The following is a 26,211-nucleotide window of genomic DNA, read 5'->3' as shown; positions in this document are numbered from 1 at the left end:
TTTAGTTGTTACCGACTAAGTTCCATAAAATGTGGGAAGGCCATTGGGTGCTGAGATAGATTACATTTTCAGATCTAATTGACGACCCAATCAGTGAACATTCCAAAGGAAGACGTGGAAGCGTGGTATTCTGCACGGGTTACCCGTTTAACTAAGAGATAGGTGTCAAACTCTGGCCCGCGGGGTAATTTCAAATTAATATTAGAGCTGGCCCGCCGATATTAAAAGTATTACACACTTGTTTGGTTCCATATTAAAAGGTTAATTTGTTCAACCTTGCCCCGCAGCTTTGTTCAATTGAAAATGTTGTCCCACTGTGAATTTTGAGTTTGACACCCCTTAACTAAGATGTTTGCCCACTGTGAGAACCATGCTTCGGCTTGCAGTCAAATGGCCCCTGCGAACCCCTTTCAGCTTGACCCTTCCGCTTGGTCTTGCTGAGAGTTCTCCAAATGACATTCATGTCAACTAAGTCGGTGGAGCCTTGTAAATTTTGCAATCTGGTAATTTAATGAGGATATTGATTTCTGGTGAAGTAGGCTCAAAATTGTGATGGTTATATCCATAACTGACCAAGGGTCACACAAACAGCAGGCGCTAGCGACGAGCAAACAATGACATGGCTCTTTTCATTAGACCAATTACTGTGATTTCATTTCCCCCAAAATGGCCGATAGTGATCGGTCTGATGGTTTTTGTGCAACCCTACTCAAATGTGATTGAACTTACGTCCATTAATATCATGAAAGCTGTGAATCAGTGTAGAAATAGAGTCAGAGAGATCCTCCTGTGAACAGATCCGTCATTCACGTTAAAACAATTTGAACCTTGGTCCATATTGCACACACAAAGAGAATGTAAGAGGATAAAATGGATTTACCATTTAACAAATGGTATAACATGAATTCAGACCTGCAAGTTGGGAAAAGTTTGCATAGGATTCAGATTAGGGCTTTGGGATGGCCACAAAGATATTCACTGTCATCCTCATGCCAGTTTATATAAATTTTGGCAATATGCTTCAGGTCATTCTCCATTTGTGCCTTGATCGGTCCAGGTTGGTTGGTGTCTCTGTCTCTCTGTCTCTCTCTCTCTCTGTCTCTCTCTCTCAATATTGCAAGTTCGCCCTCTTTGAAATCATGGAGTGATCTAAAATTTACATCTTCGGTGCATGTTGACATTGAGAAACTATCTTAAAAAATCTGATAATCACAACGTATGATTTTTTTTTTTATTATATTTGTATGTTACTGCTGCAAATTTAAGTATGTGAAGACCTGTGAAAATGAAAATTATTTGGTACAGTAGCCAATCAACGTTTCTTGAAGTTTTTCACCAGGTATGCAGGCACTGCAGCAGAGATTTTGGCTCATTCCTCTACACAGATCTCTAGAAAAGGGTTTTCTGGGCTGCAGCTGAGAAACCTGAAATTTCAGCTCCCTCCAAAGATTTTATAATGAGGTTTCGGTCTTGAGACTGGCAAGGGCACTCCAGAACCATGATATGCTTCTTACGGAGCCACTCCTTGGCTCTGGTGGCTGTGTGCTTCGAGTCATTGTCATGTTGGAAGACACAGGCACAACCCATCTTCAATCCTCTCACTGGGGGAGGAAGGACATTCTTCTTTTCCTTTCAGCTTGTCCCATAAGGGGTCACCACAGCGTGTCATCTTTTTCCATCTAAGCCTATTTCCTGCATCTTCCTGTCTAACACCAACTGCCCTCATGTCTTCCCTCACAACAGCCATCAACCTTCTCTTTGGTCTTCCTCTCGCTCTTTTGCCTGGCAGCACCATTCTCAGGACCTTTCTACCAAGGCATGAAACCATACTGTTGCTTGCAGATACTTACTTTTGTCCTGAGCCAAGCCTCCACTCCTCTTTCCCATAACTTCGTGTGGCTCATCAACTTTATTCCTCTATAGTTCCCACAGCTCTGCAAATCGCCTTTGTTCTTAAAAATGGGAACCAGCACACTTTTCCTCCATTCTTGTCTTCTGGCTCGCTTGTATTCTGTTGTTTTGCAGGGATAATCCCAGGGCGCAAATCTACTGTAGTCGCACATTAAAATTCACAAAGACGCATAAAAAAAATTGACTTAGGCGATAAATTATAGCTTTGACATATCGCATTTAACAGAGAGGTTAAAACAATCTGACAAAACAGACTGCCCGAGTGACGGGAAAGTTGATAACCGCCATGTTTGGTTGTCCAAGAACTCGGAAATCCTGCGCCAGAAGTGAGGTGTGTCATGATTTGTGCATGCAGTCTGCTTGGCCATCCATAAAAATATTTAGGTTTCCCGTAACCCGACTGACCGTAAATATTCAAAAGCAAATAAAATTGGCAGTCTGCATTTTTTTTTTAGGGTTATCCTGTTTCAAATATTAACCAATCAGGAAGTGATTTTCTCGCAGTTTGCCTCACACTATCAGCTATAATTTTGTTTTCATAAATGGGTGAGAATCCAAAATAACTAATAAAAAAGTATATCAAGTTAAAACTAGATTGGCAATGAAGCAATCAGTCTTTCAATAAAGATGATGATTGATCTTGATAGAAATAAATATTTTAACCTGTGTAATTGTATCTTCTGTTTCATTTGATCACTATTTGTATTTTTTTACAGCAATGGAATATTACCAAGGTGTTCAAGAGTCTGTGTACTATTACTTCAACACATCTCCCAAGAGGCAAAACAACTTAGTAGAAGTTAGATGAGGCAACTCTAAAATGCAGAGAAGTTCACCAAGTTTGTTGGCTGAGCTTCTATCAGGACTGAGAAACTATATTCAGAACACTAGACTCCCTTCTGACTTACCCCTTACTAATCATTGCCACTACCTGGTCCTGGACACTTGCCTCTTCTACACTTCCTTCATTCATCAACTTCTCAAAGTATTCTTTCTATCTGCTTAGCACACATTACTGGCATCAGTCAACACATTTTCATCTTCATCCGTAATCACCCTTACCTGCTGCACATCCTTCCCATCGCTATCCCGTTGTCTGGCCAAGCTGTAGTGATCCTTTTCTCCTTTTTCATGTCCAACCTGGTGTACATGTCGTCATTTGCCTTGTTTAGTGTTCGCCACCTCTACCTTTACCTTACGTTGCATCACAGTGTATCCCTTTCATCTCTCCTTGTTCCGCTCAATGTTCCACTTCTTCGATAATCTCTTTTCTTGTGTGACTTCCTGTATTTTGGGGTTGCGCCACCAAATCTCCTTCTTTCCTTTCCTACCAGAAGATACACCAAGTTCTCTCCTGCCTGTCTCTCTGATCACCTTGGCTGTAGTAGTCTTCTGGGAGCTCCTCCTGTCCATCGAGAGCCCGTCTCACCACTTTCCAAAACGCCGCACAACATTCTTCCTTTGTCAGCTACCACCACATAGTTCTCTGCTCTACCTGTCTTCTTAATCTTCCTACCCACCACCAGAGTCATCCAACACAGCACCATCCTATGCTGTCGAGCTACACTCTCCCCTACCACTACTTTACAGTCAGTAATCTCTCTCAGATTACATAATCTGCAAAAAATAAAATCCGCCTGGGTGCCTCCACCTCCGCTCTTGTACATCACTATGTTTCTACCTTTTCTGGAAAAAGGTGTTCACTACTGCCATTTCCATCCTTTTTTGCAAAGTCAACCACCATCTGTCCCTCAAAGTTCCTTTCCTGGATGGCGTTCTTACCCATCACTTCTTAATCACCCCTGTTTCCTTCACCAACATGTCCATTACAATCTGCATCAATCCCAACTCTCTGTCTGGGATGCTCAGAACGACTCCATCTAGGTTCCTTCCAGAATTTCTCTTTCAACTCCAGGTCACATCCTACCTGTGGGGCACAGCCACTAATCACATTATACATAACTCTCTATTTCAAATTTCACCTGAACCACTCGATCTGATACTCTTCATCTCCAAGACATACTTAGCCAGTTCTTCTTTAAAATAATTAATAATTTAACCCCTGCTCCTAAACTTCTCGCCTTGCTACCTTTGCACCTGCTCTCTTGGATGCACAACATAAACCTTTCTCCTAATCATCATGTCAACCAACTCCTGAGCTTTTCCTGTCATGTTCCCAACATTCAGTCCCTACACTTAGTTGTAGGCTCTGTGCATCCCTCTTCTTATTCTACCAACGAATCCGCTTTCCTCCTCTTCTTTGTCTTCAGACCCACAGTCGCTGAATTTTCACCAATGCCCTGCAGGTTAGCGGTGCTGGGCATTGTTTACCAAGGCCACGACCGATCCAGTATGGTTTTCTTTAGATGAACCCTTATATTTGTTTGGCACAGTTTTACACCGAATTCCCTTCCTGGCGCAACCCTCTGCATTTATCCAGGTTTGGGACCGGCCTTCATGTTGCACTGGCTTGTGCTCCCATATGGCTGCATTGAGGGAGGAAGGACGGTGTTCCCCTTAAACTCGCAATACATGACCGCGGTTATCTTCTCCTTAATACAATGCGGACGTCCTGTCCCATATTTAGAAAAACACACCAAAGCATGATATTTCCACCCCTATGCTTCACAGTAGGGAATGGTGGGGTTTTTTTTGGTTTTGTTTTGGGATTGTTGCCCTTATTCTTCCCACAGCGATTGGAATTAAAACCCAAAAACTTCTATTTTGGGCTCATCTGACTCCTCTGGATCATGTAAATGGTCATGGGCACACTTAAGACTGGCCCGGATGTGTGCTGATTCAAGCAGGGGAAACTTGTGTCATGAATGATTTTAAACCTTGACATCTTTGTGCATTACCCACTGTAACCCCGTAAAAAGTGGTACCAGCTCTCGTCACATCATAAACCAGCTCCTCCCATGTTGTTCTGAGGTGCATCCACAACTTTAAGATCACTGATTGCCATAAATTGAGATCATGCTTGGCGCCCCAGTCTAACAGAGATTAACAGTCATGTTTAGCTTCTTCCATTTTCTAATAAAGGTAAAAAATTAAAATAAGTGGTTGTGGTTCCAATTTCCTGACAGACACTAAAAATTACCACCAACCCTTACATTTTTCCATCACGTAATAAACGTGTCAGCCGCGTGTTTCTCCACGGCCGCATTCGCTTGGCAATTTCTCCGTAAACCTTTCCAGCGTTGTAAGAGTGTAAAATTTTGTGTCTTGTATATTTGGAAAGCTCTTTAGTCTTAGCCATGTTTGTAGTAGGAGTCTCTGATTGTGCGGGGTGGAAAGGGGTCTTCCAATTTAGAAAAACTGGAGTGTAGGTTGACTTTATTAAGGTGTACTAACAGGTCTTTGGGGGGCATATTTTTTGCTGATTGGAAGGTGTTCTAATACTTATTTGCAGGAGTAACTTACAAATTAAATCATACATTGCAATTTTCAGATTTTTTTTTAATGTCTCTCAGTCAACATACAACCAAGATGAAATTTTTAGACCCCACCATAATTTCAAAACACTTGCAAAATGGGATAACTTGCAAAATCGCAAGGCGTTCAAATACTTATTTACTTATATACAGCCCCTCCCTCGTCCACCATTTTGGCTCGCAAATTTGTAGTGCACGCTGCTGCAGAAGCACAGAGTTAAGTCGGGTGTTTGAAAGCAGCCGGCGGGGCGGGGCGTGGCCATTCCATTTCCAGGTGCGTGCTCCTGCACCTTGTTGTCCCCCAATTACGTTGTGTATTTAACCCATGTTTTTCATGCCACTTGTTGCCAGATCATTGTGTGTATATGCATGCTTGTTCACGAGCATCAACTAGCATCACTGCCTCATCCCATGTCATTGTTTTAGTGAGCCATATCAAGTCAAGTTACATTTTAATGTTCTGCCATGCCTGATTTTTTACATTTATGTTTTCATGTTTTTTGGAACAAGCCTTTGGCCTTGTGATTTTTGTACCGTCGCCCTGTTGGACTGCCTTCCCATGTATGACCTCTTCCTGGCAATAAACCTTCCTAAAATAAAGGCTTATGTTTCGGTGCATGTTCGATGTCATGTTACAGTTGGACAATATAAAAATGTTTTGAAAAAACAAAAACAAAATACCTACCAAGCCTGGTTCTGAAATGTAGGAAATCGGAACCACAATTTTTTTTTTTTTTTTTTTGGCCTGAGCAGAAACACCTTTTTGAGCTAATACAGCCAGAAGTCTATTGGGGAATGATGTTTGAATGATGTCCAGTTTTTCACACCTAGATATGAGGATCCTCTGCCGTTCCTCCTTCCAGAGCCTCTCCAGTTCTGCCAGGTTGGAGAGTGAACGTTGGTGGACAGCCATGAGCAGATCTCTCAGAGGTGCTCAATTGGGTTTTAGTCAGGGCTCTGGCTGGGCCATTCAAGAACGGAGTTGTTCTGAAGCCATGCTCTTCCTTTCCTTCATCTTCAACCAGTCATCTTGTCCCTGCAGCTGAAATATACACCCAGAGCATGATACTGCCACCACCATGCTTCACTGTTGGGCCTCTATTGGTCAGGTGATGAGCAGTACCTTGTTTTCTCCCCACCTAACACTGAGAATTAAGGCCAAAATGTTTTCTTTTGGTCTCATCAGACCAGAGAATATTGAGGTCCTTCAGGTGTTTTACAGCAAACTTCATGAGGCTTACATGTGTTTTGCACTCACGATGGGCTTCCGTCAGCCCCCTCAGCTTTAAAGCCCCAACTAGTGGTGGGGTTGCAGGGTTGATTGACTATGATTCCCCAGTTTTCTGACTGCATATCTGGACCTGAGCCAATGTGATGTTTTGGTTCTTCTTTACTTCTCTCAACAAGTCGTCGTGGCCTGGATTAACAAGGCCCACCCCCGGCACCACTAACATGCAGGGCATCGGTGGAAATTAAACCACTGTGGGTCGAAGACAAAGAAGAGGAGGAAATCGGATTCTTCGTCGTCAGAAGAAGAGGAATCCACAGAGCCTTCAACTGAGTATAGGGACTTTGAATGTTGAGACTATGACAAGAAAGGTTCAGGAGTTGGTTGACATGATGATTAGGAGAAAGGTTGATACATTGTGCATCTAAGAGAGCAGGTGGAAAGGTAGTATGGCTAGAAGATTAGGAGCAGGGTTTAAATTATTCTACCACAGAGTAGATAAAAGGAGAAGGAATTATTTTAAAGGAAGAGCTGGCAAAGAATGTCTTGGAGGCGAAAGAGTATCAGATCAAATGATGAGACTAAAATTTGAAATTCAGGGAGTTATGTATAATGTGGTTAGCCCCTATTCTGGAAGGAAATAGATGAAGTAGTTCTGAGCATCACAGAGAGAGAGAGAGAGAGAGAGAGAGAGTTGTGATTGGTGCAGCTTGAAATGGACATGTTGGTGAAGGAAACAGGGGCGATGAAGAAGTAATGGGTAAGTACGGCACCCAGGAAAGGAACTTTACTTTTTACTGACTGTAAGGTAGTCGTAGGGCAGAGTGTAGCTCGACAGCATAGGATGGTGGTGTGTAGGATGACTCTGGTGGTGGGTAGGGAGATTAAGAGGACAAGGGTAGAACAGAGGACCATGTGGTGGTAGCTGAGAAAGGAAGAATGTTGTGCTGCCTTTCGGAAAGAGGTGAGACAGGCTCTCGGTGGACAGCAAAAGCTCCCGGAAGACTGGACGACGACAGCCAAGGTGATCAGAGAGACAGGCAGGAGAGTACTTGGTGTGTCTTCTGATAGGAAAGGGGAGAAGGAGACTTGTTGATGGAACCCCAGAATGCAGGAAGTTGTACAAGTAAAGAGATTAGCGAAGAAGAAGTGGGACACAGAGGGGACTGAGGAGAGGCGAAAGGAGTACATTGAGATGTAAGACAGGGCAAAGGTAGAGGTGCCAAAGGCGAAACAGGAGGCATATGACGACATGTACTCCAGGTTGGATACGAAAGAAGGAGAAAAGGATCTCTACACGTTGGCCAGACAGAGGGATAAGAGATGGGAAGGATGTGCAGCAGGTAAGGGTGATTAAGGATAGAGATGGAAATGTGTTGACTGGTGCCAGTAGTGGGCTAAATAGATGGAAATAATACTTCGAGAAGTTGATGAATGAAGAAAATGAGAGAGAAGGAAGAGTAGAAGAGGCAAGTGTGAAGGACCACGAAGTGGCAATGATTAGTAAGGGGAAAGTTAGAAAGGCATGACAAAGGATGAAAAATGGAAAGACTGTTGGTCCTGATGACATACCAGTGGAGGTATGGAAGCAATTTGGAGAGATGGCTGTGGAGTTTTGACCATTTTATTCAACAGAATACTATCTGGTGAAAAGATGCTTGAAGAATGGAGGCGTGTACTAGTTCCCATTTTTAAGAACAAAGGCGATGTTCAGAGCTTTGGGAATTATAGAGGAATAAAGTTGATGAGCAGCACAAAGTTATGGGAAAGTGTAGTGGAGGCCAGACTCAGGACAGAAGTAAGCATCTGCGAGCAACAGTATTGTTTCATGTCTAGAAAGAGTACCACAGATGCATTATTCGCCTTGAGGATGCAAGTGGAAAAGTACAGAGAAGATCAGAAAGAGCAACATTGTGTCTTTGTGGATCTGAAAAAGCCTATGACAGACTAGCAAGAGAGGAACTGTGTGTCCATGTGTAATACTGGTGTGGCGGAGAAATATGTTAGAATAGTACAGACCATATATGACAGCAGCAGAACAATAGTGAGGTGTGACAGAAGAATTTAAGGTGGAGGCGGGACTGCATCAGGGATCAGCTCTGAGCCCCTTCCTCTTTGCAGTGGGAATGGATAGGCTGACAGATGAGGTTAGACTAGAATCGCCTTGGACCATGATGTTCGCAGATATTGTGATGTGCAGTGAAACAATGGAGCAGGTGGAGGAATAGTTAGAAAGATGGAGACACGCACTGGAAAGGAGAGGAATGAAGATTGGCCTCAGTAAAACAGGATATATGTGCGTGAATGAGAGGGGTGGAGGGGGAAGAGTGAGGCTCTAGGGAGAAGCGATAGCAAGGGTGGATGACTTCAAATATTTAGGGTCAACAATCCAGAGCAATGGTGAGTGTGGTAAGGACGTGAAGAAACTGGTCCAAGCTGGGTGAAACAGATGGCGGAAGGTGTCTGGTGTGTTTTGTGACAGAAGAGTCTCCGCAAGGATGAAGGACAAACTATAAAACAATGGTGAGGCTGGCCATGATGCACGGATTAGAGACTGTGGCACTGAAGAAACAACAGGAAGCAGAAGTGGAGGTGACAAAAATGAAGATGTTGAGGTTTTCGCTCGGAGTTAGCAGCATGGATAGGATTAGAAATGAGCTCATTAGAGGGACAGCCAAAGTTGGATTTTTTGGAGACAAGGTGCAAGAGAGCAGGCTTCAATGGTTTGGACATGTCCAGAGGCGAGACAGTGAGTATATTGGTAGAAGGGTGCTGAGGATGGAGCTGCCAGGCAAAAGAGCAAGAGGAAGACCAAAGAGAAGGTTGATGGATGTTGTGAGGGAAGATATGAGTGCATTTGGGGTGAGGGAGGTAGATGCAGGAGATAGGCTAAGATGGAAAAAGATGACACGCTGTGGTGACCCCTAACGGGACAAGCCGAAAGGAGAAGAAGTGCTCTTGGGAACCTGAAGTACAGCAGAATTTTTTTTTTAAACCTTGGCCAGATTGGCCAGATTTCTTCAAGCAGTTCCTTTGACCTCAAACTTCTCATTTGCTCAGACATGCACCATGAGCTGTAAGGTCTTATAAAGATGTGTGGCTGTCCTAATCAAGTCCGATCAGTATAATCAAACACCTGGACTCCAAATAAAGTGTTGAACCATCCAGGATGATCAAAAGAAATGGGCAGCACCCAAGTTAAATAAGAGTGTCACAGCAAATGGTAAGAATAATTATGCCTGTGATTTCTTTTTTTAATAAATCTGAAAAGATTTCAACAATTCTGTTCCAATATGTGGTACTGTGTGTAAATTGAGTGAAAAAAAAAAAAAATGAACAAATGTTTTTAGCAAAGGGTGAAATACTGAAAACGAGTGAAGATTTAAATGGGGTCTGAATTTCTTTCCGTACCCACTTTAATGTGATAAGGCGATTATACATTTACATGGTTTCACATCCCCGCCCCTGCCACCCTCTTCTCGGTTCCACTACTACCCAAGTACAATTGAAGTGTGAGATCAAAAACAGTTTTGACAACCTCACACCTAAAATAAAAAAAAAAAAAAAAAACATACCTGTAAAAGTGGTTTGTCCTGCATCCACAAGCAGTAGAAGAGACCTTTCCATAGCTTGAGCAGTTCATCACTCGTAAAGCCATCTGGACAGAAAATAAGCTTTCAGGAGTCTATCATGGAAGAATCGACTGCGTGGGAATCTGTTTTTAATCAAGTTCAGGAAGTCACATGTCACTCAGATCCATTAAAAAAAAAAAGGGATTTTGTAGCAGAGATGGGACCAAGTCAGATGTGCAAGTCTGAAGCAAATCCTCAGTCATTTTGTTTTGGAAAGGTAAAAGTAAGTGAAGCCCTATGGTAAGTCAAGTCCCAAGTGACCAAATAGTCTCCAGTGTATCTGACCTATATTCATGTATAACATCAAGATAACATTCACACCACATCAAAACTTTACTGTGTACCTTAACATGCAAGTGACAACTTCCTTTACGCTCTTAATGAGCGTTTGATTAAACTGATCACAATTCTTTCGAATAGAAAAAAGACGCCAGCCTGTGTTGTGGTTCACTACGCTGGATCGGTTTTCATGTGCGCTGAGAATGTGCGACAAGTGCGCAATTGGATTGGTCAAGACTACACAAAATAACCGATGTCTTTCAATATCTATGTATTTCTACTCGTAACAAATTTTACGCACATGTTTCGTGCTCGACTGTGCATATTTGTGAGTGCGATGGCGCGCGGGCGCATCCGTCTAACCACAGTGACCGCAAATGGCGACATAAACTGGCTCGTATACAATTGCGTTTTCATTGGTCGAATGCGTTCCACATTGTTGCACATTCGACCAATCAACAGGCACGTATTTTTTCCACCTCATTTCCAAAAGTTGGATCGGAAAATGAACGAGTGTGGATTCTGGCATGGGTTATGGTCGGAATATTTCAGAAAAACAATTTTTTTTAAATCCATGCAATTTAAAAAGACGAAATTCCACCTACAAACGGAAAAATCGCATTTGATTTCCAAAAATATGATAACGACAAACCTCCTCTGTATGACAATGTAACATTTTGGGTTATGTGTAATGGCGTAAAAAATGAGACCTGCCCTGATCAGCTGTATGGCCTGGAAGAATGGTGGAGCAATAGGCCTTTGTTCCGAAACAGTTTTGCTGTGCAACAGGGTAGTTTGAAATACACCCTCTGCTTATTTTAATTTTTTTGTAATTATTCCCAAACCCAGGGTTCGGCAACCCAAAATGTTGAAAGAGCCATATTGGACCAAAAAAAAAAAAAAAAAACATCTGTAGCCGCAAAAAATTAAAATCCCTCAGTAAGCCTTATAATGATGGCAACATATGTTGTATGTATCTATATTAGTGTACGATCAAAATGACTAAGTTGGCTACATATACATAATGAGCATTTTTGATGAAATGTTTATTTTCCCAAAAGAGAGCCACGGGTTGTCGACCCTCGCCCTACCCAAACCAACCAAAATCCAGTTAAACGGAGGTGGGCCCAACTAAATTGAAAAAAATCAGAGTGACCAGAACAGAAGACAAAATGCGGGCCCGACCAAAGGAGACTGAGCTGACACCCTACCATGAACCCCAAATCAGCTGGGGACCCCACAAACCCCAAAGGAGAGAGGGGCGATGACCAGGGACCAGTAGTTAGTATTTTGAAACCAAAAGAAAAAAATTCATTGTTCTGCTGGGGGGGCTTCAATGCCTGTATGACCTGGAAGGGCGTGATAGAGAGGAACGGCACACCAGATTATAATCCAAGTGGTGTTTCTATTATTGGACTTCTCTGCTCACCATGGATTGTCCATAACGTACACCATGTTCAAGCATAAGAGTATCCATATGTGCACTTGGCACCAGGACACTCGATGACTGACTTTGTGATCTTATCATTACACTTGTGGCTGCACATCTTTTACACTCAGGTGAAGAGAGGGGCAGAGCCATCCACTGATCACCACCTGGTGATGAGATGGCTTTGATGGTAGGGGACAGGCCCAAAGTATTGTGAGGGTCTGCTGGGAACGAGCATTATCCCATCAGAAGGTGTTTCAGCGAGAGGAAGACTAAGGAGAAGGTTGATGGATGTTGTGAGGGCAGTTCGTGTTAGAGAGGAAGATAAGATTAGATAGAAAAGGATGATGCGCTGTGGCGACCCCAAGCGGGACAAGCCGAAAGAAAGAAATTCAAGTTTACTTCATTGGACAAGTCAAAACAATTGTGCACATAAGGTATGCTGCCCATTCTGGAGAAAATTAAGACTCTTACGTGCATCTTATGGTTGCAAAAATATAGTACACATCATTCAAAGGAATATTAATACTGCATTCATTATTTGCAGATTTTTGTTATTCGCAGGGGTATAAGGAATGTAAATAATGCAAATAATGGAGAACACTGTACCACACAATTTATACCCAATTAAGAACATTTCACAATTTCTTGCCGTTGATGACCAATGTTCCTTTTTGTAAAAATGAATCTGAAAAATTGTCCTTGTAGTTCCACATTCTGGAAAGAACGTGAAAAGTATATTCTATGCGAAACAAAATGTATTAGATTTGAAAAAGATACTATATTTCAATGTCAAAAGATAGAACAGTACCATTATTAACGTAAATTTTATGAGGCAAGTTTCACTTTCACAAGTCTAAATTTCTAAAAATCAACTCCAGTAGCCAAATTATAATCTTGACTGAAATCAAAATGTAGTCTCTGGAAGTAATATAAAAAGACATTGAAATTGATGAATAATATCCATGTAAAAAAACAGTCGGAATAATATTTTTCCCGCCACACACGTGAGAATAAGCGGCTTAGAAAATGGATGGATGGATTTTTTTGGGCTTCATGTAATTAAGTTGATTCTGTCTGTTGTAAGCAAACTGGATCTGATCTTTTTGACTAGTTGTATGTACATCATTCAATGTGATACCCACAAAGATGCTAAGCTATATGGTTATTACAACTGTCAATTTAAAAAAAAAGACATTTGCAAGGTATCCAGTGTTGCTGTTTGTGCGATTTCTTTTTCAAAGCTTATCACACTTATCGCTAGCTTTAGTTTTTACGAATCACAATTTCGTTTCTATGACATCATGAATAAAAATTCCAAGTATTAAATCGTAAGTATAAACTAAAAAGATTAATCAAATTCCGATTAATCAAATGTAGCTTTTAAATGTTGAATCAGTTTGCCATGCGGTGGGAAAGAACTTTGATTGATTTGGTGAGATAGGACGAGCATAAAAACCTTAATAATGAGGAGATTCATACAAACTACAACTCATTCCATACCTGCATCACTCCTCTACCCAAATAAATCGTCGATATATGGAGTTACACATCTGAACATTCGAGTAACATACTTGCTTGAGGTATTGATTAGCTCTTATTCTTGAACGAGAAGTGAGTCCAAAACGTGGGTGACTTACCGGTCGTTTTCTGTGATCTGACGTGGATATATTTCTTCAACCTTTTTAATGCTTTTGTTCGGATAGACTTTTCGTTTGATGCTAACTTTTGTGCAAATTGAATCTCAAGATCTTGAACCGCCGCCATTTTCACAGCTATTCACGTGGAGCTTCTGTGTCCACTGCTACGTTCCGCGGACTGTCGCAAACAAATGACGTCACAATCGTTTCACATATCCTGTACCGTAAATCTCGTTTCTTCTGTGCGATCCAATGGCGTAGGATAAAAACTAGACTACGCACTCTTCATACATTATGTATGCCACTATGGCCAAAAGGCTCTGACTTTTGGTCAGGGCAGAAAGCATGGTAAACATACACACGTTGTTATGAAAACGATAAGATAAATCTCAATACTTGGGATTTTTGGATCCTTAGAGATATGAATATAATGTAAACAATTGCACTATGCCGTAGACTTTAAAACTAAACTGTGCACTCTGCATCCAACATTTTTTCCGCATTGGTCAACAGACTCTGACTTCCGGTCCGGGCAAAACGCATGTAAACAATACACACATTGTTATGGAAAACGATGCAATAAATTTAGATACTTGGGATGTTTTGGATCCCTAGAGACATGAATATAATCTAAACATTTTCAGCATGCCCAGGAAGGTTTAAAAGACACATTGACACTTATTCTTCTTTTCCTTTCGGCTTGTCCCGTTAGGGTCGTCACAGCGTGCCATCTTTGTCCATCTAAGCCTATCTCATGCATTTTCTTCTCTAACACTGTCTTTATGTCCTCCCTCACAACATCCATCAACCTTTTCTTTGGTCTTCCACTTGCTCTTTTGCCTGGCAGCTCCATCCTCAGCACCCTTCTACCAATATTACTCACTCTCTCGCCTCTGAACTTGTCCAAACCATCTAAGTCTGCTCTCTCTAATCTTGTCTCCAAAACATCCAACTATGGCTGTCCCTCTAATGACCTTATTGAGGATTATTAATGACCTCACTCCAACCAAGAACCTCAGCATCTTCATTTCTACTACCTCAAGTTCTGCTTCCTATTTTTTCTTCAGGGCCACCGTCTCTAATCCGTACATCATGGCCGGCCTCACCACTGTTTTATATACTTTGCCTTTCATCCTAGCGGAGACTCTTCTGTCGCATAGAAAACCAGACACCTTCCGCCAATTGTTCCACCTCGCTTGGACCCGTTTCTTCACTTCTTTACCACACTCTCCATTGCTCTATGTTGTTGACCCCAAGTATTTCAAGTCATGAACCCTCGGTATCTCTTCTCCCTGGAGCTTCACTCCTTCTCCTCCGCCCCTCACATTCATGCACATATATAGTTCGGCCAATCTTGATTCCTCTCCTTTCCAGTGTGTGGCTCCATCTTTCTAATTGTTCCTCCGCCTGCTTCCTGCTTTCATTGCAGATCACAATATAAAAGACACATTGACACATACATACAAAATAGGAGGTACAGACCTTCACAATATTGTAATGATATATTTGCCACATTCATAATTATAATAATTATTTAGAACGTTTAACTGAAACACACGTACCGGTGAAAAGTTACTTTCTTTGGGAATGCCTGCATGGTTTTCACAGCTAACTGTGCAACCATATTTAACCATATTGACACCAAAAAAGCTAAACCCAAGCTATTTCCAACATTAAATTTCACAATGTACAATTGTAAGGATATCAAAAGATGTCAACTTTCATGTGAAATAGTATCCAAAGAAATGTCTGACCAGAAGTTGAAGCCGAAGTACCACTGAAGGGGTCTGTGCACAATCTAATTTTTATTCTACGTAATTGGGAGTGACAGACCTGAATAATGATCCCCATGCCAAACATGCCAACTGCCACGTCCACATCTTGTCTTTGTGTAGCAGGCATTTCTATTGATACATTCCACAAATGACAACGAATTTTTCGGACACTTTAACAATCGGAAATGTTGTCAATAAATTCCACAGTATCGCTCTCTGGTTTATAAATTAATCATCTGAGGCAGGCCATGTCAAATATACGGCCCTATGGATGATTTAATCCATCCCGGCATAAATTTCTGAGTATGTAAAAAAAAAAACGTAGCGAGTCTCCAGCTCATTTCTATCACAAATTTGATTTTTTTTTTTATAGTAAATACAAAACAAATGCTCCCTACGGCCGCCAGAGGGAAGGTAATGTGTAAAAGCGCTCACATCCGGCACTGACATGAGTTAGTCACAGGAAATAAAACATTGGCAAAGTAAGGTGTTCAAGTAACAATAGTCAATCTTGCTTCACCATTCACCACTACTCAACAAGTTATCGGTCAACACAACCTTTTCAAAATGGCACTGTCAAAAAAAAAAAGAAAAAAGAAAAGTGGACACGAGTGCAGAGTTTTCTACAAAAAAAAATACTCAGTATTTATTCCCCGAAGTAAATGCAAAACCACTGTGCTTTGTATGTAATCAGCAAGTTGTAGTGTTCGGCGCCACACTATATTGCAGGGCCATAACAGAGTTGTGACGCAATATTATGACTGTGTAGCGCCACACTATATTGCAGGGCCATAACAGAGTTGTGACTCGATATTATGACAGTGTAGCGCCAAAGAAAAGGAGTCGGAGACTGAGTGTTGAACACAGGAGCAAACCTCGTTTTTAATCAGACATCAACAGAGTGAACACATTACGGCAGGAACTCTCTAACACGCTAACACCGGAGGTGTAAGCGACAATAACGTCCGTGCAGGAACTCGTAACCTCGAGGTCCCGTGGGTGAATTATATAGACCACCACACTAGCCCCCCAGAATTCCCCCAGAGTCAAAATCCCTGTGCTGTGGAGGGACAATGGCCCGACCCCGGCAGGTGTGCACTGCAGGGGGTGAGGGGCGGGGCCGCACAGTCCATTGAGTCAAGGGGCCAGGGCCCTGACGGGGTTGAGGGCACCTCGGCAGGTGCAGGGAGTCGGGGCAAAGGGGCCCGCCCCCGGCGTGGGGGGAGGGCCAACCCCAAAGGACGAGGGCATCAATCCTTCCTTAGGGGCGCATCTGAGGCCCACCAAGTCAACGTTGACGTGGTCGAACCTCCTCTCGGGGACTGCAAAGGACTCCATGGGGGCTTTTGCGTTGTTATGCACCTTTGTACGCTGACAGCCCACACACAAGTCGACCCAGGTGTATACCCTGTGGTCCAAGGCCTGGTCCGCACTCATACGGGTGTAGTCAAGACCCAGATGCACAGTGCCGACGACTGCTCTGGAGAGGCAGTCCGCAACCACATTGGATTTGCCGATGACGTGTCGGATGTCTGTAGTGTACTTCGAGATGAATGACAGTTGGCGTTGCCGGCGGGCGGACCACGGTTCGGCAACCTTGGACATGGCAAAAAAGAGGGGTTTGTGGTCCACATATGCCGTGAACTCACGGCCTTCCAGTAGGGAACGGAAGTGGCGGATCGCCAGACAGAGGCCGAGGAGCTCCCTGTCGAACATGCTGTATTTGGGTTCCCTGGGGACCCGCTGACGGCTGAAAAAGGCAAGCGGTTGCCAGGCACTGCCGACCCACTGTTCGAATATGGCCCCAACGGCGTAGTCCGACGCGTCGGTAGTGAGACAATGCGGCAGTCACTGACGCATGAAGGGAGGACTCCATGTGTGCCTCCCAATGAATCAGTTAAGCACTATTTCAATTCCTTGGCTGAGTCTAATTGCTGGGGATTCCATCTATGGGCTTATGCTAAAGGAAACCCCCATTTTCTTCTCACCATTTGCCAATTTAATGCTACCTGAAACCCGAATGCCATACAAAAGAGTACATATACTATGGAGGGAGTTGAAGTATTTTAACCAAAAAAGCGTGACGAACATTGTAATCATAATTATCATACATTTGCTTCCAATAAAGAAATGCTTTGCTCTGCCCTAGATAACGTGGCAGCCTCCGAGCAGGAGATAGCAAGAACAAAAACATCTAATCATCAGAACTGTTAGAACTGCTGCCTGTTAAAGAAATGATGACCACACATGTATTCAGCAATCTTCCACACATGCACACGCACATGAACAAACATGTACACCTTGTTTCAAACTGTTTTGCTTGTCGTCTCCTTTTTGTAACATCCATGTAAATAAGGGCGTCTTAAAACTAAATAAATAGAGGTGCTGAGGAGAGGATAATCAGAGAGTGCAGTGGTGAATTGTACGAGACAGTTCCTCTCCTCTCTCCTCGCGAGACTTGAACTGGTGTCTTTGTTTCCTTTTTTGTCCTGTTTAATGAATGTCTGATTGGTGAACCTGACATTAACTTGGTCCTTCGAGCTGGATCTCAAGATAACTGAGGTTTCCAGGGGCCGAGTCGACGTCCAGGCAAAGACCGTGGCCACGGCACTTGAGACCCTTTCCGGGACTGGGCCTCGACTTTGCGCCCGGAGGCTGAGGGTTGACGAGAAGCCGAAGGAAGTGAAGACATCTCTGGTGAGTAGGAAACTCCCACACTCATGAGGAATGAGTGAATGCGCGTCTGTGTGACTGCGGCAGAACCAAACCTCGAGAATACTAGTCACTATCGAGTAGACTAATTAGTCTATAAAACTGAGAAAAGGGCAAGGTGTGTCCTGTACGTGAGCTCCGTGAAACGTGTGCATGTGTAAAAGTGTGAGTGGAGGTTCGCTACCTCATTTGAACAGGAAATTGAGTGACAACTGTTTGAGGATGCAGAGGTAAGAATTCTTTGCCACTTATGGTAGAAGCTTGAGAATTACCTCAAACGGAACGTAATTGTCACCCTGTTCAGGGGGAAGTCAGTATAGTCACCCTCGGTGAACCACTGACTCCAACAGGGGAAAAACAAAAAGCAAAATAGTTGATAAATAGCAAAATAGTTGAAACACAACATCTGAAAAAAAAATAATAATAATAATGATGTGTAAGGACTAGTAGTTTGTAGAAAGTAAATGTCCTACTAAAACAAACATCTAAATTTGTGGATAACACAATATGACTTTGCTGGCCAGCTCAACATATACACAAAAAATATATATAGTTAAACTGCAGGATAAAATAAGAGAAACACACACACACACACACACACACACAAACCAACAAAAAAAAAAAAGCTGAACTCAAGATGATGTGAAAACGGCCGTAAAAGGTATCACATCTCATAAAGTTGATGTAACATAATTCGTCCAGGGAACGGAAGACTTGAGAATATCTTACCACTTAAATGATGTGGAAGTACAACAAATTTGGATGACAGCAAAGTACTTTCTCACAGCAGCCGGGAGTTCAATGGTTAATATCGCGCACTTCTACTAGATTTAAAAAAAAAAAAAAAAAAAAGAATTTTTTTCTGCCATTGGAAGAGCAAAATAAAACAACAATGAACCATTTGAAGAATATAGAATTGGAATGACTGCATGTTTTAAAGCAAACAGTGGCATTCCTGAAGATCACACTCCAGGGAGTGTATGTCAAGGGCAATTAAAAAAAGGCTCTTCTTGCGAATTCAAATAATCCGACAAAACAATGGATTGAAAAACATTGGGTTGACAAACCGACTGACAACCTGTAACAATACGTTAACCAAGCACTACACGCAGAAAGAATGCCACAAAATAAGAAAAAGAAAATTGACACCTTTCTGACAGAGAAAGGAGAAATTTATGGAGCTTTATGTGAAACATTTAATAATTGTGGCCGCAGATGAGGAAGAGAGGAGCCATCTCCCCATCAAAAATGTCACAACTAATGCTCCCAAAATGCAACTTTTTAATTTGCCCCGTACGTTTTTTGGGAAGAGATGGCTTGCTGAAACTTGGACTGGTCTTAATTCCCTCTCTGACAGGAAAAATACAAGTAAAAAGAAAAAAAAAGGAATTACTGGGAGGAAAGTTAAATATCTTACAAAATGGGAATCCAGCGCTCTATTATTACACCTTAGATATTCCAAACAACCTTCCCACAAGAACAGGAGATTTATTGCTGCAAACAGCTCAAGACGTGATTGAACAACCACAAAATGATGTAGGAAGTGACTCATTGCATGTGACTATGTAGTATAAGATACTGTAAACTTATAACAGCCCACACCAGACAAAATCATGATTATTTGTACTCAGATGGTATATCAGTCGTGGTGAGAGGAACAAGACTGACTGACAAACTAAATGCTCTCCACAAGGAATGGACACCACCACACACGTCATTACAACAGGAGTGGAAGAGTTTGGGACAATTTGTTTTGGTAGTACAAAATGTTCCTGATTGGACAGAAAAAGAACCAGATTTGGATTGGGATGACTGAACTGTACAGACAATATCTTATTGGACAGTCTTAAACAATCTGAGACCAGATGGTGCTGTATTCACGGTGTTATCACAATCTACACAGACAATACTAGAAAAATAGAGGAATAGCGACAACGACAGGGAACACAGTGACACATGCAGAGCGACTACAAAATTTGCTCATAGCAGTTCAATTACCAAAAGAAATAGCCATATGTAAATGTGCAGTACACACATCAAAAAACATACAAAGAAGCATTAGGAAATGGATTTACAGATAAAATAGCAAAAGAAGCAGCAGCCAAAACCTTTATGGGAATAGCTGACCGTGTAACAAATGAAGACATACTTTGAGATGTGTTAAACAAAATGCAACAACAAAGCTTACCAGTAGAACTTCTTCTTCTTTTCCTTTCGGCTTGTCCCGTTAGGGGTCGCCACAGCGTGTCATCTTTTGCCATCTTAGCCTATCTCCTGCATCTTCCTCTCTAACCCCAACTGCCCTCATGTCTTCCCTCACCACATCCATAAACCTTCTCTTTGGTCTTCCTCTCGCTCTTTTGCCTGGGAGCTCCATCCTCAGCATCCTTCTACCAATATACTCACTCTCTCGCCTCTGAACATGTCCAAACCATCGAAGTCTGCTCTCTCGAATCTTGTCTCCAAAACATCCAGCTTTGGCTGTCCCTCGAATGAGCTCATTTCTAATCCTATCCAACCTGGTCACTCCGAGCGAGAACCTCAACATCTTCATTTCTGCCACCTCCAGTTCAGCTTCCTGTTGTTTCTTCAGTGCCACCGTCTCTAATCCGTACATCATGGCCGGCCTCACCACTGTTTTGTAAACTTTGCCCTTCATCCTAGCAGACACTCTTCTGTCACATAACACACCAGACACCTTTCGCCAGCTGTTCCAACCTGCTTGGACCCGTTTCTTCACTTCCTGACCACACTCTCCATTGCTCTGTATTGTTGACCCGAAGTATTTGAAGTCGTCCACCCTTGCTATCTCTTCTCCCTGTAGCCTCACTCTTCCCCCTCTACTTTTCTCATTCACGCACATATATTCTGTTTTACTTCGGCTAATCTTCATTCCTCTTCTTTCCAGTGCATGTCTCCATCTTTCCAATTGTTCCTCTGCATGCTCCCTGCTTTCACTGCATATGACAATATCATCTGCAAACATCATGGTCCAAGGGGATTCCAGTCTAACCTCATCTGTCAGCCTATCCATTACCACTGCAAACAGGAAGGGGCTCAGAGCTGATCCCTGATGCAGTCCCACCTCCACCTTAAATTCCTCTGTCACACCTAAGGCACACCTCACCATTGTTCTGCTGCCATCATACATGTCCTGTACTATTTTAACATACTTCTCTGCCACACCAGACTTACGCATGCAGTACCACAGTTCCTCTCTTGGTACTCTGTCATAGGCTTTCTCTAGATCCACAAAGACACAATGTAGCTCCTTCTGACCTTCTCTGTACTTTTCCACGAGCATCCTCAAGGCAAATAATGCATCTGTGGTACTCTTTCTAGGCATGAAACCATACTGTTGCTCGCAGATACTTACTTTTGTCCTGAGTCTAGCCTCCACTACTCTTTCCCATAACTTCATTGTGTGGCTCATCAACTTTATTCCTCTATAGTTCCCACAGCTCTGAACATCCCCTTTGTTCTTAAAAATGGGAACTCGAACACTTTTCCTCCATTCTTCAGGCATCTTTTCGCCCGCTAGTATTCTGTTGAATAAGTTGGTCAAAAACTCCACAGCCATCTCTCCAAATTGCTTCCATACCTCTACCGGTATGTCATCAGGACCAACTGCCTTTCCATTTTTCATCCTTTGTAGTGCCTTTCTGACTTCCCCCTTAGTAATCATTTCCACTTCCTGGTCCTTCACTCTTGCCTCTTCAACTCTTCCTTCTCTCTCATTTTCTTCATTCATCAACTTCTCAAAGTATTCTTTCCATCTATTTAGTACACTACCGGCACCAGTCAACACATTACCATCTCTATCCTTAATCACCCTGACCTGCTGCACATCCTTCCCATCTCTATCCCTCTGTCTGGCCAACCTGTAGAGATCCTTTTCTCCTTCTTTCGTGTCCAACCTGGTGTACATGTCTTCATATGCCTCTTGTTTAGCCTTTGCCACCTCTACCTTTGCCCTATGTCGCATCTCGATGTACTCCTTTCGCCTCTCCTCAGTCCTCTCAGTATCCCACTTCTTCTTCGCTAATCTCTTTCCTTGTATGACTCCCTGTATTTTGGGGTTCCACCAACAAGTCTCCTTCTCCCCTTTCCTACCAGATGACACACCAAGTACTCTCCTGCCTGTCTCTCTGATTACCTTGGCTGTCGTCGCCCAGACTTCCGGGAGCTTCGGTTGTCCATCGAGAGCCTGTCTCACCTCTTTCCGGAAAGCCGCACAACATTCTTCCTTTCTCAGCTTCCACCACATGGTTCTCTGCTCTACCTTTGTCTTCTTAATCTTCCTACCCACCACCAGAATCATCCTACATACTACCATCCTATGCTGTCGAGCTACACTCTCCCCTACCACTACTTTACAGTCAGTAACCTCCTTCAGATTACATCGTCTGCACAAAATATAATCTACCTGCGTGGTTCTACCTCCGCTCTTGTAGGTCACTATATGTTCCTCCCTCTTCTGGAAATAAGTGTTCACTACAGCCATCTCCATCCTTTTTGCAAAGTCCACCACCGTCTGCCCTTCAAAGTTCCTTTCCTGGATGCCATACTTTCCCATCACTTCTTCATCGCCCCTGTTTCCTTTACCAATATGTCCATTACAATCTGCACCAATCACAACTCTCTCGCTGTCTGGGATGCTCAGAACTACTTCATCTAGTTCCTTCCAGAATTTCTCTTTCAACTCTAGGTCACATCCTACCTGTGGTGCATAGCCGCTAACCACATTATACATAGTAAGTTTCTTTCGGCTTGTCCCTTTCGGGGTCGCCACAGCGTGTCATCTCAGATGAACGCACATATGTTTGGCACAATTTTTACGCCGGATGCCCTTCCTGACGCAACCCTTCTCAGGGAGTGGAGGCCCCAGTGGGATACGAACCCACAACCCCTGGTTTATCAAACCAGTGCTCTAACCACTGAGCTACAGGGCCTCAACCACATTATACATAACACCCTCAATTTCAAATTTTAGTCTCATCACTCGATCTGATACTCTTTTCACCTCCAAGACATTCTTAGCCAGCTCTTCCTTTAAAATAACCCCTACTCCATTTCTCTTCCCATCTATTCCGTGGTAGAATAATTTAAACCCTGCTCCCAAACTTCTAGCCTTACTACCTTTCCACCTGCTCTCTTGGATGCACAGAATATCAACCTTTCTCCTAATCATCATGTCAACCAACTCCTGTGCTTTTCCTGTCATAGTCCCAACATTCAAATTCCCTACACTCAGTTGTAGGCTCTGTGCATTCCTCTTTTTCTTCTGACGCTGGATCCGGTTTCCTCCTCTTCTTTGTCTTCGACCCACAGTAGCTGAATTTCCACCGACGCCCTGCAGGTCAGCAGTGCCGGGGGCGGGCGTTGTTAACCCGGGCCACGACCGATCCGGTATGGGATTCTTTAGGTGAACGCTCATATTTGTTTGGCACAGTTTTTACGCTGGATGCCCTTCCTGACGCAACCCTCTGCATTTATCCGGGCTTGGGACCGGCCTACAGATTGCACTGGTTTGTGCCCCCATAGGGCTGCATTACCAGTAGAACTAAAAATGTGGAAAAAATAAGGTACTACATTACAAAATGGGAATTATGTCAGCACAGATACAATAAATAAATAAATAAATTCTACCAAAAAACATTTTTTAAGTGGGCGGCTATCTTGAGCCATGGGAAGTCTCAGGTCTCAACAGGGGGAATGGTAGCCCTGGTACAAGGCATTACATGATCCATGGATTTAACTTGTATGCAAAAAACTTTTTTTGTTGGGCTTGTTTGATCTGTGTGCGACATAATCCACAAGGGAATGTGCATCCAAAACGTGGTTAGTTTCCTCAAGCTACACATCCATTAATCCCTCCATCCATTTTCTTAGCCGCTTATCCTCACAAGGGTCGCGGGGAGGCCTGGAGCCTATCCCAGCTGTGAACGGGCAGGAGGCAAGGTACACCCTGACCTGGTTGCCAGCAAATTGCAGGTCACATGGAGACAAACAGGCGCACTCACAATCACACGTAGGGGCAATTTGGACACAATGATAGATTTAGTCTAACTATACATACATTACAAGCACGTTAACACTGTTTGGGAGACCACACAAATTACCAATATTTTCCACACAATGAGAGATAGACAAATGATGAAGGAAAAAAAAACACACAAGTGGGTCCCTTTCAGAAGTTATTAACAACCCCAAACATCTTAAAAAATTGCAAAAAGGGGTACTTGAGTTCATTTGTTCATTGTAGGAAAGTTTTTGCTTTTGAAACCATTGTTAACACAAACAAAACTAATTTATTTTTATTGGCCACTTGGAAGATAGCTGTTCTCATTCCCACTGCCAAGGTCGCTGTCGTCTGGTTACACATGGGAGTGAGACTGCTGTCATAATGGCAACTAAACAGTTAAATTTTACTGTTGGGTGTTGGATGAAAACGCTACTCGTTATTTTCATTTGTCTCTTCGAGTGGTCCCTGTGGAAACCACTTGAGGTCCCACCCCCCCAAAAAAAAGATAAAATAAAATAAAAACAAAACAAATTGTACAACTAAATACAAAAAGATCGTGTTGTTTGCACAGATCCAGTGATAATACCAATGCTATTAATTGATAACGAATGCAAAAAAATAAATAAATAAAAAAGTTGGGGGATTCTGTATATCCATTAACTTCTCTTGAAAAAAAAAATTTTTTTCTAATGGCGTGTCACTAGGAAATTTCACATGCATCAATTTGATAGGACTAGAAACAAATTGGGAATTTTATCAGCATTGATGTGTAAAGCCATTTTTCTGCCATTGTCAAGGTGGTGCGGCAGTAACTGTCCTTTTGATTTTTTTACGCAGTATGCCTTTCCTGATGCAACCCTTCTGCATTTATTCAGAGAGAGAGCTGGAGCCAATCCCAGCTAACTTCGGGCAGCGGCAGAGTACACCCTGAACTGGTCGCCAGCCAGTCGCAGTGCAGATGTCGACACCATCACTGAGCGGGAATCGATCTCACGCTGCCTTCACTCGAAATGTCCCTATGAGGGAAACCCGAACTACAACGTGGCCTTCAAGAGAAATGAGTTCGACATCCCTGCACTACACCAAAAAAAAAAAAGTAACAAGTTACTGTGCTTTAATAACACTATTACTGCCATTTGTTTATTCATCCTATGTCTATTTATGAATTAACATCTACTGTACATGCAGTTTTATCCGAACACTGGCATAGACTGAGCAAGAGCTGAATGACATGGACAAAATAGCAGAAAGAAACACGTGGATACACCTTACACACTGTAAAAGGTCATCTCAGCTGAGTCACCCAAGGGGAAAGGTGAGCAAAGACCAGCATGCGGTAGGTGCAGATTTATAGTATCTGAAAATACCTGAAGGCTGGTGAAGATTTAAAAGACACTTGACTCATTTAGGGGTGACTAGGTCGACATGACTTCAAAATGGCTAAATAATATGATATCATGTTGGGCTGCAACATTGACAGTCATAATAATATTTTTGTTCATATGCTACTTTTGGACACCTGTAAAGCTGACAAAAATACATACCAACAGAACCAATAATTATACTCAGTCAACTGTGCCGACCACACATAAGATAAAGAGGTGCAACCTTATTTCAAATAACATTGGTAAATAACTATGCAGGAGTCACCGAGGCATGAGAGGAGGACTCCATGTGTGCCTCCCAGTGAATCAGTTCAGCACTTTTTCAATTCCTTGGCAGAGTCTAATGGCTGTGGAATCCATCTATGGGCTTATGCTAAAGGAAACCCCCACTTTCTTCTCACCATTTGACAATTTAATGCTACCTTAAATCCAAATGCCATACAAAAGAGTACGTATACTATGGAGGGAGTATTTTAACCGAAAAAGCCTGAGGAACATTTTTTCATTATTATGATTATCTTTTTTTACAAATAGGAAACAAAACTGGTTGTTATTAATGTAGAATGCAGCTAACAAGGTAAACTATAGTGACATCACATGCATGGGCCCTGGGCCACTAATGTGTGTCATTACAACAGAAATCCCAACACAATGTGCCCTGGAGGTAATGACTAAAACAACTCCCAACACCACTTGTCAGAAATAGAAAAGTGTTTATCCAACAACTAAGGCAGTAAATGATAAACGGATATTTTCTACTA

At 42.6% G+C, this 26,211-nt stretch overlaps 1 protein-coding gene across 9 annotated transcripts in view; it reads right to left on the bottom strand.

Annotated features, from left to right (window-relative positions):
- Window positions 1–13,823, bottom strand: part of LOC133512468 (ribosomal RNA processing protein 1 homolog A-like) — a 70,128-nt gene extending 56,305 nt beyond the window's left edge. The window contains exons 1-3 of one of the 9 annotated variants that reach the window (XM_061842133.1): window positions 13,554–13,823; window positions 10,149–10,231; window positions 730–787 (exon numbers count right to left, since the gene is read on the bottom strand). In XM_061842133.1, coding sequence (XP_061698117.1) covers window positions 730–787; window positions 10,149–10,231; window positions 13,554–13,680 — 268 coding nt within the window. In that variant the 5' untranslated portion in view covers window positions 13,681–13,823. The remainder of the gene's footprint in view (window positions 1–729; window positions 788–10,148; window positions 10,232–13,553) is intronic. The other 8 variants (XM_061842132.1, XM_061842135.1, XM_061842134.1 and 5 more) reach the window with 8 other exon arrangements.
- Window positions 13,824–26,211: the final 12,388 nt, after the last annotated feature.

The sequence above is a fragment of the Syngnathoides biaculeatus genome, chromosome 14 (assembly GCF_019802595.1).
Source record: "Syngnathoides biaculeatus isolate LvHL_M chromosome 14, ASM1980259v1, whole genome shotgun sequence".
NCBI lineage: Eukaryota > Metazoa > Chordata > Actinopteri > Syngnathiformes > Syngnathidae > Syngnathoides > Syngnathoides biaculeatus.
This window is presented reverse-complemented; position numbering and strand designations above follow the sequence as displayed.